At 36.5% G+C, this 12,476-nt stretch overlaps 5 protein-coding genes across 5 annotated transcripts; 2 read left to right on the top strand and 3 right to left on the bottom strand. All coding sequences in view use genetic code 12, as the record gives it.

Moving 5' to 3' along the window:
• Window positions 1-1,926: 1,926 nt before the first annotated feature.
• Window positions 1,927-2,393, top strand: SPAPADRAFT_59953 (uncharacterized protein; the record flags this gene model as incomplete). Its single annotated transcript, XM_007374042.1, has 1 exon — window positions 1,927-2,393. The coding sequence occupies one exon, from the start codon at window positions 1,990-1,992 to the stop codon at window positions 2,173-2,175; it is 186 nt and encodes a 61-aa protein (XP_007374104.1).
• A 708-nt stretch (window positions 2,394-3,101) lies between these two features.
• On the bottom strand, window positions 3,102-4,977 carry TRM1 (tRNA (guanine26-N2)-dimethyltransferase; the record flags this gene model as incomplete). The annotated part of the gene is made up of 1 exon (XM_007374041.1): window positions 3,102-4,977. A coding segment is annotated over one exon (925 nt), but the record flags the coding sequence as incomplete, so codon positions are not given.
• A 98-nt stretch (window positions 4,978-5,075) lies between these two features.
• Window positions 5,076-6,620, bottom strand: SPAPADRAFT_59950 (uncharacterized protein; the record flags this gene model as incomplete). The annotated part of the gene is made up of 1 exon (XM_007374040.1): window positions 5,076-6,620. The coding sequence occupies one exon, from the start codon at window positions 6,578-6,580 to the stop codon at window positions 5,501-5,503; it is 1,080 nt and encodes a 359-aa protein (XP_007374102.1).
• A 13-nt stretch (window positions 6,621-6,633) lies between these two features.
• SPAPADRAFT_65646 (RNA recognition motif domain-containing protein) lies at window positions 6,634-12,466 on the bottom strand (the record flags this gene model as incomplete). Its single annotated transcript, XM_007374038.1, has 1 exon — window positions 6,634-12,466. The coding sequence occupies one exon, from the start codon at window positions 12,464-12,466 to the stop codon at window positions 7,889-7,891; it is 4,578 nt and encodes a 1,525-aa protein (XP_007374100.1).
• On the top strand, window positions 6,748-7,878 carry SPAPADRAFT_135163 (palmitoyltransferase; the record flags this gene model as incomplete). The annotated part of the gene is made up of 1 exon (XM_007374039.1): window positions 6,748-7,878. One exon carries the CDS (start codon window positions 6,748-6,750, stop codon window positions 7,876-7,878), a length of 1,131 nt encoding a protein of 376 aa, XP_007374101.1.
• Window positions 12,467-12,476: the final 10 nt, after the last annotated feature.

The following is a 12,476-nucleotide window of genomic DNA, read 5'->3' as shown; positions in this document are numbered from 1 at the left end:
AAATTATTGGTAGATTGACAGATTAGTTTAGAGTCTAAATGTATGAGACGAATATAATTATTTTTTAGGGCAAGGCGGGCAAAATCCACACTTTTGGATAAAAAAAATACAGTTTCAGTTGTTTTTTTTTTTCTGGGTGGGGGATAGAAAGAACAAATTCTTTTTAATTATTATTTACATTAACATAGTATAGATACACGAGGTGGAAATGTGTAATGGCATTGATGCAAATAATTCATATTTTTCCATAGTTATACCCGATTAGGTAAGGTGTCAGGTTCCAATTAAACATGACGCGTGTGTGTAACTGTGGATCTGGTTGATGAGTATCTTGTCAGAGGCGTCAGATGTGATGTGGGGCGTCATGAATTATAATCGCACTATAAATCTAATAGGGGAATAATTTTCAGACGATAAGCAAAAATTGTACACACACATCTGTATCTGCACCAAATTTGTCGCGCCATTTGATTTGTTTTGAAATTCGGGCTAACAAGTTTTGTCATGCAATTGTATCTTCGTCTGCTTTTTTTTTTGGTTGTCATCAACAACATAGATAAACAATGTAATAGACATTCAAAAGCTACGATTAACTTGACTTAAAGCTTGACGATAAGAAACAATCGTTCGGTACATTAGAATGTAAGTTGATTTACCAACAATTAACAATTTTCTTGTACAATTCCCTGGTTTTGTGTCCAAATCAAATTAGCCTATGGCTCAGAATTTTTTTTTTTAATACCACGTTTCTAACGCGGTTGGATCAAATTCTTAAAACTGAAGAAAAGCTTGGAACTTGTAGAGATTTGAAACTAAGGCACCAGCTGCATAACCTCAGTTTAGAGGGGGCAGTTTTTACAATGAAGAAAATAAAGCCTTAGGCTAAGCAAATTGCGCCGAGTTGAACACGACAAACCTGCCCAAACAGGCTACTTGTCTCATTTGGTTAAAGGAGACAATACATACTCCGGAAAGCCCCACTACTCGAATGTGTAACCATACCATTACTACCATTCAATGGATTCATTTACGGGATAAGCTGCGAAAAAAATACACCAGATTCTTTTTCCACACGAAAAAAAAATCGACATTGTTTTACGAATTACACGCAAGCTCATGTAAAAAAAGGTACGTAAAGTAGCGAAATAGAAAACTGTGTGAACTAAAAATTGGAGCTTTGCTTGACAAATCTCTTGCAAAATGTCTCTATTATTATGTCTTGAAATTCTTCCCCCCCCCTCCAAAAAAAAACACGAGTCCAGCTTTCCAATTGGAAGGTGTATATTGGCTAATATTTGTTTTTTTCTTCCAGTGCATAATTTTGCGTTTCAATGTGGTGGATGCATAGAATATATCCCGATTAGGAAATCAAGTGAAACCAACCGAACAATTAAAACAATTTATCGTGTTTGTGCAATGAACGCCCACAGGAGTTAGAAAAAAAAAAATTCTTTTGTTTGGTTAACAATTACCTTCACTTTGTATAAGTTTCAAACTTTATTACAGAAAACAAAGTGTAAATTAAACATTAACTTTTCAAATACAACTTAAAGCGTGTGTAAACACATCATGATTAGACGATTTGCGGCATCAGTCGCGGAACAAAAAAAAAACCTAAATAGGAACAGGTTACACAAAAATGAGTCCGGATAACAAAAAAATAAAATTTTATTTTCGTGTTTATTGATATTTCTCTTTTTTTTTTTACTCAGCCATCTTGCTTTGTTTTTTTGCTAAAATAACAAAAAAAAATTATTTTTTTAAATTGCCTTAAGGAAAATAAAAAAAAGAAATTTTTTATGTGTACTGATTACTCATTTATCTGGAATAATTGACAAAAAAATTTTTGGGTCCTATAGAGTATAAATTAATCAGGATTTTCCCAAAGGATCCATTTTCTTTTTCACATTCTCTTTTCCTTTCTTCAGTCCATAGCTCATATTAAGCCTATCTCAATAGATTAATTACTAAATTTAAATTATATTCACAATGCAATTCAAGTCTATTGTCGTCGCTTTAACCGCCGCTTGTGCCGTTTCTGCTGCTAACGCTTCCGCTAACGCTACCGGTAACCACTCCAACGCTACCACCACTGGTAAGAACGGTGCTGCTCAATTAGGTGCTGCTGGTGCCGTTGGTGCTATTGCCGCTGGTGCCGTTGCTTTATTATTCTAAGTTTATTAAATTGACTAAGTGTTTTACAAACATCTAATAATGGGAAAGCAGGGAGTAATCAATGATTGAGCAAACCAATCGTCTCCCTTTGATGTTCAAAATTGGTTTTTTTTCAATTTATTTTTCATTTCATCAATTGGTCATTTATATAAATTTAGAGTTATTTTAATATCTGTCTTTTTTTTATTAATTTATTATAATATAACAACAACACCTAATAGTTTTATTTCAAATTTGACTTTGTAGATATCGCAAACTTTAGTGCTTAGCTTGATCTCATCTTAATGGAGCGCAACCTTAATGTAAAGCCTTGCGGATAAACTAAAATTACTTAGGTTGTCCATCACAACGTATAATAGAAATGATTTTTACGGTCAATGGCAAGGGAAATTAGGGTGCTACCCTCGTGCAAAAAAAAGCAAAATTTACACACATTAGCAAGCAAACGGCAAAAAAATATGAGGCAATAAAAATATTACAAATAAAATTACTCTAGAAAATTCTACAACTACGTAACAATTTTCAACATGAGATTTCACTGTTTCGTAACCAGCATTAAAAAGAAAAGGGTTGATGCTGTGCCACCTGAACTCACGCTATTTTAGGAAGGTCAAAATATCCTTTAATTTCATATTCCGAGGCACTGCATATGAAAACGTGTGGCATTTCAGTGGAGGGCGAAAAAAAAAAACGATATCCAGTTACCAAATAAACTAGCCAGTTTTCTTTTTTTTTTTTTTTTTCAAAATTAAACCGTAACCACACAAAGTTGAAAAACAATGTACGTAATCATATATTCTTGACAGCAATTTATTATTTTCTTCAAAAGGGCGGAAAAGTCCATCCACTGTCTGTTAACAAAGGGGATAGGAGAAGCGGGAGCGGGGAGAGAGGGGATGAGAATGAACAATCCTAATAATTTTTATCGTAGATTTTCTTCCCACACATTTTTGGAAGAAGAAAAAAAAATTTTTGTTTTTCATCTATTTGTTTTCGGGGGCGTTCCGATTTTAGGAACTACATCCCTCCGGCATACTTGTATACAGTACTTGAGTTTAGGGTTTTTCTTAACGGTCTGTTTCTTTTTTGGTTGCTATTTTGCGCAATCAAAGTATATAGATTAGACTATTTAACCGAACAACCAGAGAAGATGCCGTCTGCTGGAAATGTCATTCGGATAGAATCGCTAAAGGGTTGTTTACTTTTTGGAAGGACGCGCTTTAGGCCCCCAGTCCTTGGTAGGATTCTCTTGAAATCTAACCATTTTAACTTTCCTCAATTTTGCAATTTCAAGACTGATGTCATTTTCAGTGTGAAAGTCAACTTCTAAGTTAGTGTCACGAAGTTTAGATAGGATCTTTGCCCCAGGGGAGTTTTCACTCAAATTGGCATTATAGGCTATATCTTCTTTTAATCGATTGATCTTTTCCTTTGTCTTATTATTAAGTTCCAGTTCTTCTTTCTTGGACTGTGTTTCTAAATACTTTTTGTTTTGTTCAACCATCCAAGTTTTGTTAATTTGAAGAATAACATCCCAAGGGGCATCTGTCTTTATACAATTCCTCTTTGCATGGGTCAAACTTACTTGATAGCCCAATGATCCTAATGCCTTGACAAACTCATCGATCGAGATAGGCAGTGACTTAAACATAGATGATAAATGATTCAAATTAAAGTAAAATGGTAAGTCTAATTCTTTCTTAGCCAAGGTCAACATTCCTTTTATACGTTCACAAGTTCCGTATACCGAAGTATCAGCTGCAGAATTAAGAGCAAGGACTTTATCAATGAAATCGTGGTTTTGTAAACTAGATCCATACATTGGACCAGCTAAGTTAAACGAATCACCACAATATTCACACTGAGAAGCAACTCCTGGACTAACCTTAGGGTACAGATATTTCCCTTTTTTGTGTGCACCTAAAGGTTGGATTAATTTGTGACCACATCCATTACACCCATATGCTAATACTGTTTTCAGAGCATGGTTCTTGACATTTATTGGACTTGTCTTGACTCGAATAAACAATCTGAAATAATAATCAATAGATAAACATAACAATGGCTCAATTGTTTTCTTATATTTGGCAGCAGTATTAGCAATCAGATTTAAAATCAATCTGATTCCTGCTTCATGATTACATTCACTGTTAATATAAGCACTTCCAAAATTGTTTCCTCCATATAATGCAAAACATTTCTCAGGGTAACCGGAACCAGCAAGAACTCCGGCATCAGTACATGTAACTAATAAAAGTCCATCTTCATGTATACACTGAATAGCTCCATCAATGAATGGAGCGGCAGTTCCATAAGGATCTAAATCTACCACATGAAACTTCTCATTCGTTGAAGCCATGTACTTGATTGCATCTCCATGGTTGGCTCTAACTTTATCGGTCAACTTGTTATATTCAATATTTCTATTAATTGATTTGACAGCTTCTGGAAGCAAATCATTGGCAACAATCTTAGATGCCAGAGGTATTTCATGACCATATCGAATTGCACGTAATCCCGTAGCACTAAGTGCTTCTAATATAGATATGCCGTCTAATTTACGTTTCTTGGCTCCTTGTTTGGAAGCTTGTTTTTCATTTCTAAGTTCGGAATAAGCGTTGATGGCCAACACTGATAAATCACGATTGAATTGCTGGATGTGGTTGTAGAAAACTTTATCTTCTTTAGGAGCAAGAATTTCAGCTTTGCCTTCTTTAACGATATTGTAGTCTTCAACGTTTATCGTCTCAGACATGACAAGCCTGCGGATTGCTCTAAACATTGATGCTGTTGCAGCATCGCGAAAGACAGATTTACTGTAAATTTTTTTTTTTTTTTGTTATGTAAAATTTTCGTTCCTCTTACGATTGTATTTTTCGTTTGGCAACACTTTTTACAGTGTGGAGTTTGAAGGCAAACAGGAATAACACACCATACACATCACAAGACAATGTCGTTTGAACAAGCTACTGACATAGTAAACTACGAATATTCAGACATTGAGAATGATTCTGAAATTGACGACAACAGCTCCGAGTCATCCTACTACTCGTCGGAGTACTCATTGACGGCCCAAGAACAATGGGAAGAAAGCATGCAACAAATCCAGGCATTGGTTAGTTTTGTCATATTCCCCTTGATTGGTAAGGTGCTTGGAAGAAGATTCAGTAAAATTGTTTGGAGAAGGTTTGCCAAATGGTGGTATGTTGGAATATAGCAGGTCTATATCTTAAATAGAGGCATAAAAATAAGAGTAGTAAATAAATAAATATATATATTGTATACCCCATAGCTAGTTAATCTACAACTTATATAAAAAAAGCTCCTACAAACTTTCAATCAAATCTGTGAAAGAATCCTGGATTTTCTTTTCAGCCAATTCGTGGTAAATCATAAGGATAAAAGGTTCCAATATTCCATAAGAAATTCGACTCATCACTTGATGAAACACACGTAGATATTCATCGTTACCAGGGAGTAAATTCTCCTGAGAGTTATTTGAGTTCAGGGAAAATATTGAAAAGTTTTCATCGGAATCATTCTTGGAAATTGTATCAGTAACAATACCTTGGGATTCAATTGTTTGGAAATGTTCCTTTAATCGGAGATAGATCTCCCTAATCATCTTCAACAAGATTTTGTAAATAAATATGTTATCAACATTAATATTGATTTCTAATTTCTCGATTGATAGCTGTCGTGAACTGAGTTTTATAGGTGAGGATGTTACCACCGAGTCCGGCCGAGAAATTTCTGATGAGGCTGACGAGGGACGTGGACGCGGGGGTGTTCTATTTGCCGGAGAATAATTGGATGGTAGACTATCTCTTTTGGTAGGTCCATCGCCATATAAATGGCTGACCACAGATGTTGTTTCCGGTTTGTAGGGATTGGGCACGCGTATATCAAAGCTCTTTAGAATATTTAAAAGGTTCATCATGAATCGAATTTGATAAGGATGTATGGCTGCATTTGCATTGGAACTTACATCCGAGGTGCCGGACTGTCGTTTTATTTGTGAATTATCATTTGAATCAGAACTCTCTTTAAATGGGTCAAATTCTTGGCCATTCGCAGTTGCAGTGGTGGGTTTGGGCTTGTTCGCGCGTGATTTGTTTAAATTCTGTATAAATACTTGTTGCTGTGTTTGTTGACGATCATAATTCTCCTTTTCAGCCTCTAGTGTCTTTAAAAGGTTACCCAACGATATTCCGAGTTTAAGGAGCTTGTTCCCATCAATTGGAAATTTATTTGGATGATTCTTTAATTCTATAAACTCATGATAAGGTATTTTGTACACCTCGAGAAACGGGATTGTTCTTTTTTCTGCATTGAAAGGTAATGATTGTAGTAGTTCTTGGACATGCGTGATCTCCTCCTCAAGGATCGACAAGTACGAACTCATAGTCACTCTATATCAAAGTAACACATACAAAATGATACGTGGTTTTGTTCAACTTTTTTTTTGTTTTTCGTGATTTTTTTTTTTAGGTTTCCGAAAGGGGAATCTCCCTCTTGTAAAAGGTCCATTTCCTTCTAAAACCTTGTTATTTTGTACATTACACCATAACCATGCTCTTTATATTAATACTTGGGATAACTATTATCAGTTCATTCCTTTCAGCTATAGTAATATTTGGAGACCTGCCAAGTTTTAGAAACACTCCAATCCACAAACTACGAAAAGCCATATTCACGACTACTGAGCAAATAACTCACGTCTATAATTACCTAGATCGGAAAACCAATGGAAAACTTTTGAAGTGGTTGAGTTGGTTGGTGCCATCAGGTTACCTTGCAGTAGTCACATTTTGCATTTACCAATTCTTAGTCAAGACAATCCCCATGGTAACCACGTCTATGATCGGACCTTACTACAAAACAGATATCACATTCATTATAATTTTAGTTTATTCCTCGACTATTTTGGCAATTTTTTCCGATCCCGGTGTAGTCAGTTCGAAAAAACCCGTGCCTCACAACTACAAGTTTCAGAATAACCAACTAATATTTTTTAACGACAAGACATGCAATACTTGTCATATAGTCAAACCACCACGATCAAAACATTGTTCAATATGTGGTCATTGCTACTTATTATATGACCATCACTGTGTATGGGTAAATAATTGCATAGGTTACTACAACTACAAGTGGTTTCTCTTATTCTTGGTTGCTAATATCATCATGCTTGGCTACGGTGGATATGTGTGCTACCAAGCGCTAATTTTTCAATTCAGACACAACCTTGGTGGGGCAGACAACGGTGGTGCAAACAATGCAATCAGTAAATTTTGGAAATTAATTACAAAAACCACCGATGCAAATAAAATAACAGGAATATTTTTAATTCTATGCATTATTTTCATAATAATTACAACATTATTTACCGGGTTGCATTTACAATATGTTTATCTTGGGGTTACCACGAATGAATTAGACAAATGGTCAGAAATTGAACATTTGATTAGATTAAGGGCTTTATATAGAGTCGAGCCCCCAGTTAATAATGAGGAGCCATTTGTGGAACAAGTGTTACTTTCCTCGGGGGAGCCAGCTTATTTGAGTTTGAAAAGTGAAGAAATTCTAATTAATCGCACCAACATCAATAACTTCACTTTAACTTGCATAAATTCAATGGAACACGAATTAACTAACGTGTATGACAAAGGGTTTTGGAACAACCTAAAGGAAAGACTTTAGATAGCATTCTTTATTTTGAAGAGTTCAATAAAGTATGAATTTCAGGAGGTATGTAAACATCAACAACCTCCCTTTTTGTAGGAGAACGTCGGGGTGCAAATGATGTTCGTGTAGACAATCTACTAGTACCAACATTGCTAGAGTCATATCTATACCTTTTCTCAAGATATGAAAGTTTACCCGATGTTTGAGAATTTGGAGCACCCTCCTGTGGCAATCTTGGTAAATTTTGTTGGGGAAGTTGGGATGCACTTCTTGCTGTAGGTTGCATCATTACATCTCGCGAAGGAAGCACAAAAGAACCAAAAGTTGGCGACTGTTGTTGTACAAGGCTCGTATTGTTGGGTGAAGTCTGCTGATTAAGAGCATTTTGTTGGGGTGGCACTACCAGATAAGATTGCAAATTAGTTTGACCCGAGTGCCAACACATCAGAATGTTATTATCCAGCAGGAACTGATTATATTGGGGTATTAAGTTGAAAGTTGGTAATGGTGCTTGGTTCCCAGTATTCCTAGAAGCAGCATTTATAGTTACAGCTTGAGATAGGTACGAGTTTTTCAAACTTTTCATATAGGCTTGATGTTTTTCCTTTATCTGATCGATTTCAGCTCGCGCCCTTTTAGTCAATTCTTCCAAATATTGCTTTTGTTTAAAGTTCACTAGTTCTATCTGCCTCTGCAAATCTTTGGCTGCCTCACTTGCTTTAACAGAAAACTCTTGCTGTAATCTTTCATATTCTTTTTGTGTCTGTTTTTGAGCTGCTGCTACCCTCTGTGACTGAGAAATTTGCGCCTGTACCATGTGTACTCGTGCTAACCGTTCTTTCTCTTCCAGTACCATATCAACATGTTGTTTTTCATGTTCTTGTAATTGTGCCTCGCGAATCTCCTGCAATTGCTGTTCAATTCCCAGAGATTTCCTTTGCTGATCTACTACATGCGCTTGCTGGTGTTGTTGTGCTGGTGGTGCTACGAACAAGGGTTGACTTCCTTGTTGCAGGAACGAGAAAAAGTCAGTTAGTTCTTGTCCGTACCCTTCCAAAGCCTGAATATTCTCTTTTTCACTTTGATCCCGTAGCTTTTCTACTGCTATAACTGTTTCAGATCTTCCTTCCTGAGGTTGGCCGGCCTGTTCAAGCTGACCAATCTGATGCTTCAGCAGAGTTGCTTCTTCATTTCTTTCAGTAGAGGATTGTTGATGTTGACTTACCTCATCTATACGATTCTGGTCAACATCACCTACAATTTCATTATTATCATGTACCTGTGGTGATAATGTGACTCTAACAGTGTTGAGACTTGTTGAACCATCAGTAGCTTTACCGCAGCTCGGCTCCGAAGTGTCACCAGAAATAGGATTTATCTGCTCTGTTTCTTGAACTGATGCATCGTCTTGGCAAACTACTAATTCCACAGTGTAGCTTCTATCTTCCTTGTCACTTGTTGCTTTTTTTTGCAATTCCTCGTTTGTCACATTTTCTTCGCTCCCACTTTGTTCGTATGTTGCCTGATTTCGAATTTTTTCATTTTGTGTCATATTTTCAGTTTCGTGCAACAAATCGTCTAACTTGTTTGAAAGTTTATCTGAAATTTCATTTCCTGTTTCTACAGGTGCTATAACAGCATTAACATCATCCGTCTCTTCATTTTGAACAATGCCCAATTCATTATTCGTGCTTAAATCAATCACAATACCTTTTCTTTTTTGCTTTTGTTGTTCAAATATTTCAGAACTAGTTTCAATCAACAGGTCATCCATATCGTCATCGTGGGCATTTTCTACAGTTTGTGGAGATTCATTAATAGCATCAGGTGATTTTGAATTTTGTTGAATTGTCAACTTAACGTCATGTATGACAATAACTTCTTGTGATTTTTCTTCATTTCTATTCTTCTCCTTTTCATATTCGTTGCTAATACCAGCATCCGGACTTTTTTCTGAATGCCTCAGAGAAATTTCATTACCAAATGGTCTGTGTTTCAACATTTCCTTTTCTTTTCCCTCCTTATGACTAGTACTTCGTCTCATTGACAAAGCGCGTTTAGACAGCATTTCATTAACAGGAGGTGTACGTGTGTGAACAGGACTCTTTTCTCCAATATGTTCATCAGAGTGTCGTCTAGTAACTCTAGTATCATCATGATTATCTCTACATGATTCCTTAAATCGTCTAACTTCACCATGCCTACGTACTTCCGTTTGATTTTTATTAAACTGTTTCAACAATTCTTTATTCTTTTTTCGTTGCCTTTCCTTTCTTGCTTGGATAATAAGTACTTCTTGCTCATCCTGCGGTGACTGAATTCTTTTCAAAGTGGTTCGGAAACTTTCTTCCAAACTTTTTTCTAGATTTAAATCAGGTGAGGTATGTGGTTGCGCTCCATTAGTAGAATCAATTGAACCGTTTCGATTTTGTAAATATGGAAAGTTGGATGATTTTGTAGGATGATCATTAGCTCTTTCTGATTCTTTGGTATTTGAAATGACTTTAGTCGGATCATTACCAACCGATTCTTCAGCAATTTTTGCGTTTTCAGCTTCCGGTTCAAAACTATCATCAGATTCAATCTGTGTTGTAGTTTTTCTCCTTTTAGTTTGAGACTCATCTATATGTGAAACCTCATCATAATCTGGCAAAACTTCACCAGCACCAACAACAACTGTATCTTTTAATACACCTCTTATTTCAGAATTCTTGGTTTCCTTTAATGAAGAAACCAATGGTTCAAGTTTTCTACTCTGATTAAATTCATCACTGCTAGAGTCAATCTCTTCCTGTGGCGGTAGCGGTGGCGGAGGAGGAGGTGGAGGTGGAGGAGGGAGTACTAGCGATCGCAGTGGTTGTCGAGACGGTGGATGTGGTAACGGTGGTGTAGACAGAGGAGGAGGTGGAGTCAATGGTGGTGGTAATGGTATTTGTGCTAAAATTGGTGATGGTTTCCCCGTAACCGCTAGATGAGAATCATGGGTCATTTCCCCAGAATTATAAATGGCTTCAATTCTTCGCATTTCTTGTAATCTCTCCTCATCTTCTTTTGTATTTAAGATATGTTCAGCAAATGTATCCACATCTATCCCAAATGGAATTTTAAAATTATAACCATATTGTATTTCATTGTAAACTCTCTTATATGTAGACAATATAGATAGGAAGATATGGAAAAATTTCTCATGAATCTCATTATCCAAATACTTTGCTCGACCCTGCAGAAAAGTTAGTAAATAGAATTGAAACAACGACAGTTTGGTATTATATTCTGGATCCTGTTCCTGGAAAATTCGAAGCTTATTGTAATTGAGAAACAAAAATCGGCATATGTCACCCAACCAGGATGTAGACAGTTCTGATAAATACTTTGCTAATATTGTTTGTGGGATATCCTCTTGAGGTTCAAGCTTGCATTTCAGTAGCCAACCTTTCAACTTCAACATTATTCTCAACTCCGCGGTTTTAATTTGATCCTGTATTCCTAATGGCAGATTGTTATTACATATTATTATATCTGGTTTTAAGGGGCCATGGCCGGCATGTGTTTGCTTAGCTTGGGTAGCGTCATGCGTATGTTTAGCTTGGTTTATTTCATCAGTTTGAACTTGATTATGATTATACAATGGTTGCTTGAGTTCGTCATGCTTGCTACATGAATCAACGTCAATATTGGGGTTAGCTTCTGAAGGATCATTATCACTTTTATCATTCACGACAGAACCAGCTTGATCTGAAAGTGGAATACTACTGGAGTTGGCCAATGGAAATAAAACATCATTCGCGCCACTTTCTATTCGATTTGCAAATAGATCGTCATCTTGTTCCCGAGACACCCGATTTGCAAACAAATTTTCATCATTGCCTTTATGGTGCACATTAACTGGTGGAAACAAGTCAATCGTTTTATTACTACCACGAGAATCGGTTTGTGCAAATAGGTCCTCATATTGTTTGTTTTCAGGGTAGCTGTATTCCTCTATATCAACTTTATTGCTAAAACGTGAATTACCCAGCTGTATCGGTTGATGATTTAGGTTATTAACATGAAATACTTGGGATATATTTGTAAAGGGTCTTCCTCTTCCTCGTTTGGCTCCTCGTCGTTTAGACCACGTCCGTTTCATTCCTGGATGTGTATTAAAATCCCCGTTTTTAGAAGATATTCCTTCACTCGCGGTCGTCATTTCCCAAGGTAGCTTAACATTTTCAGGTAATTTGCCTCTATTCAATTGCATAATTGGTCTTTCATGTAGAGCTGGATCTGTCCATTTTGGAGGATCTTTGGAGATCTCTACTCGGAGTCGTTTTGTTCCATTCAATGCCTTTATGGCAATCTTGGAGATTAAACGCTTAGCACGTACAGCATCATATGGTGTCTCATATTCAATAAAACAAAACCCCTTGTTCTTGACAGGAGAATCGAATAGTACTCTAACATCCACGATGTTGCCCAGTCCACATACTACCGATTTTATAGTTTCTTCGTCCCACTCATAGGGTACAGCTCCTACCCAGAGAATGCAAGATGCTGCCGCAAGAGGTCCTGTCGGCGGTAGTCCTCGTTTTCCACCATGGATACTATTATCTACACCATTCATGGAAAATGAT

Source organism: Spathaspora passalidarum (genome assembly GCF_000223485.1).
Source record: "Spathaspora passalidarum NRRL Y-27907 unplaced genomic scaffold SPAPAscaffold_2, whole genome shotgun sequence".
Taxonomy (NCBI): domain Eukaryota; kingdom Fungi; phylum Ascomycota; class Pichiomycetes; order Serinales; family Debaryomycetaceae; genus Spathaspora; species Spathaspora passalidarum.
This window is presented reverse-complemented; position numbering and strand designations above follow the sequence as displayed.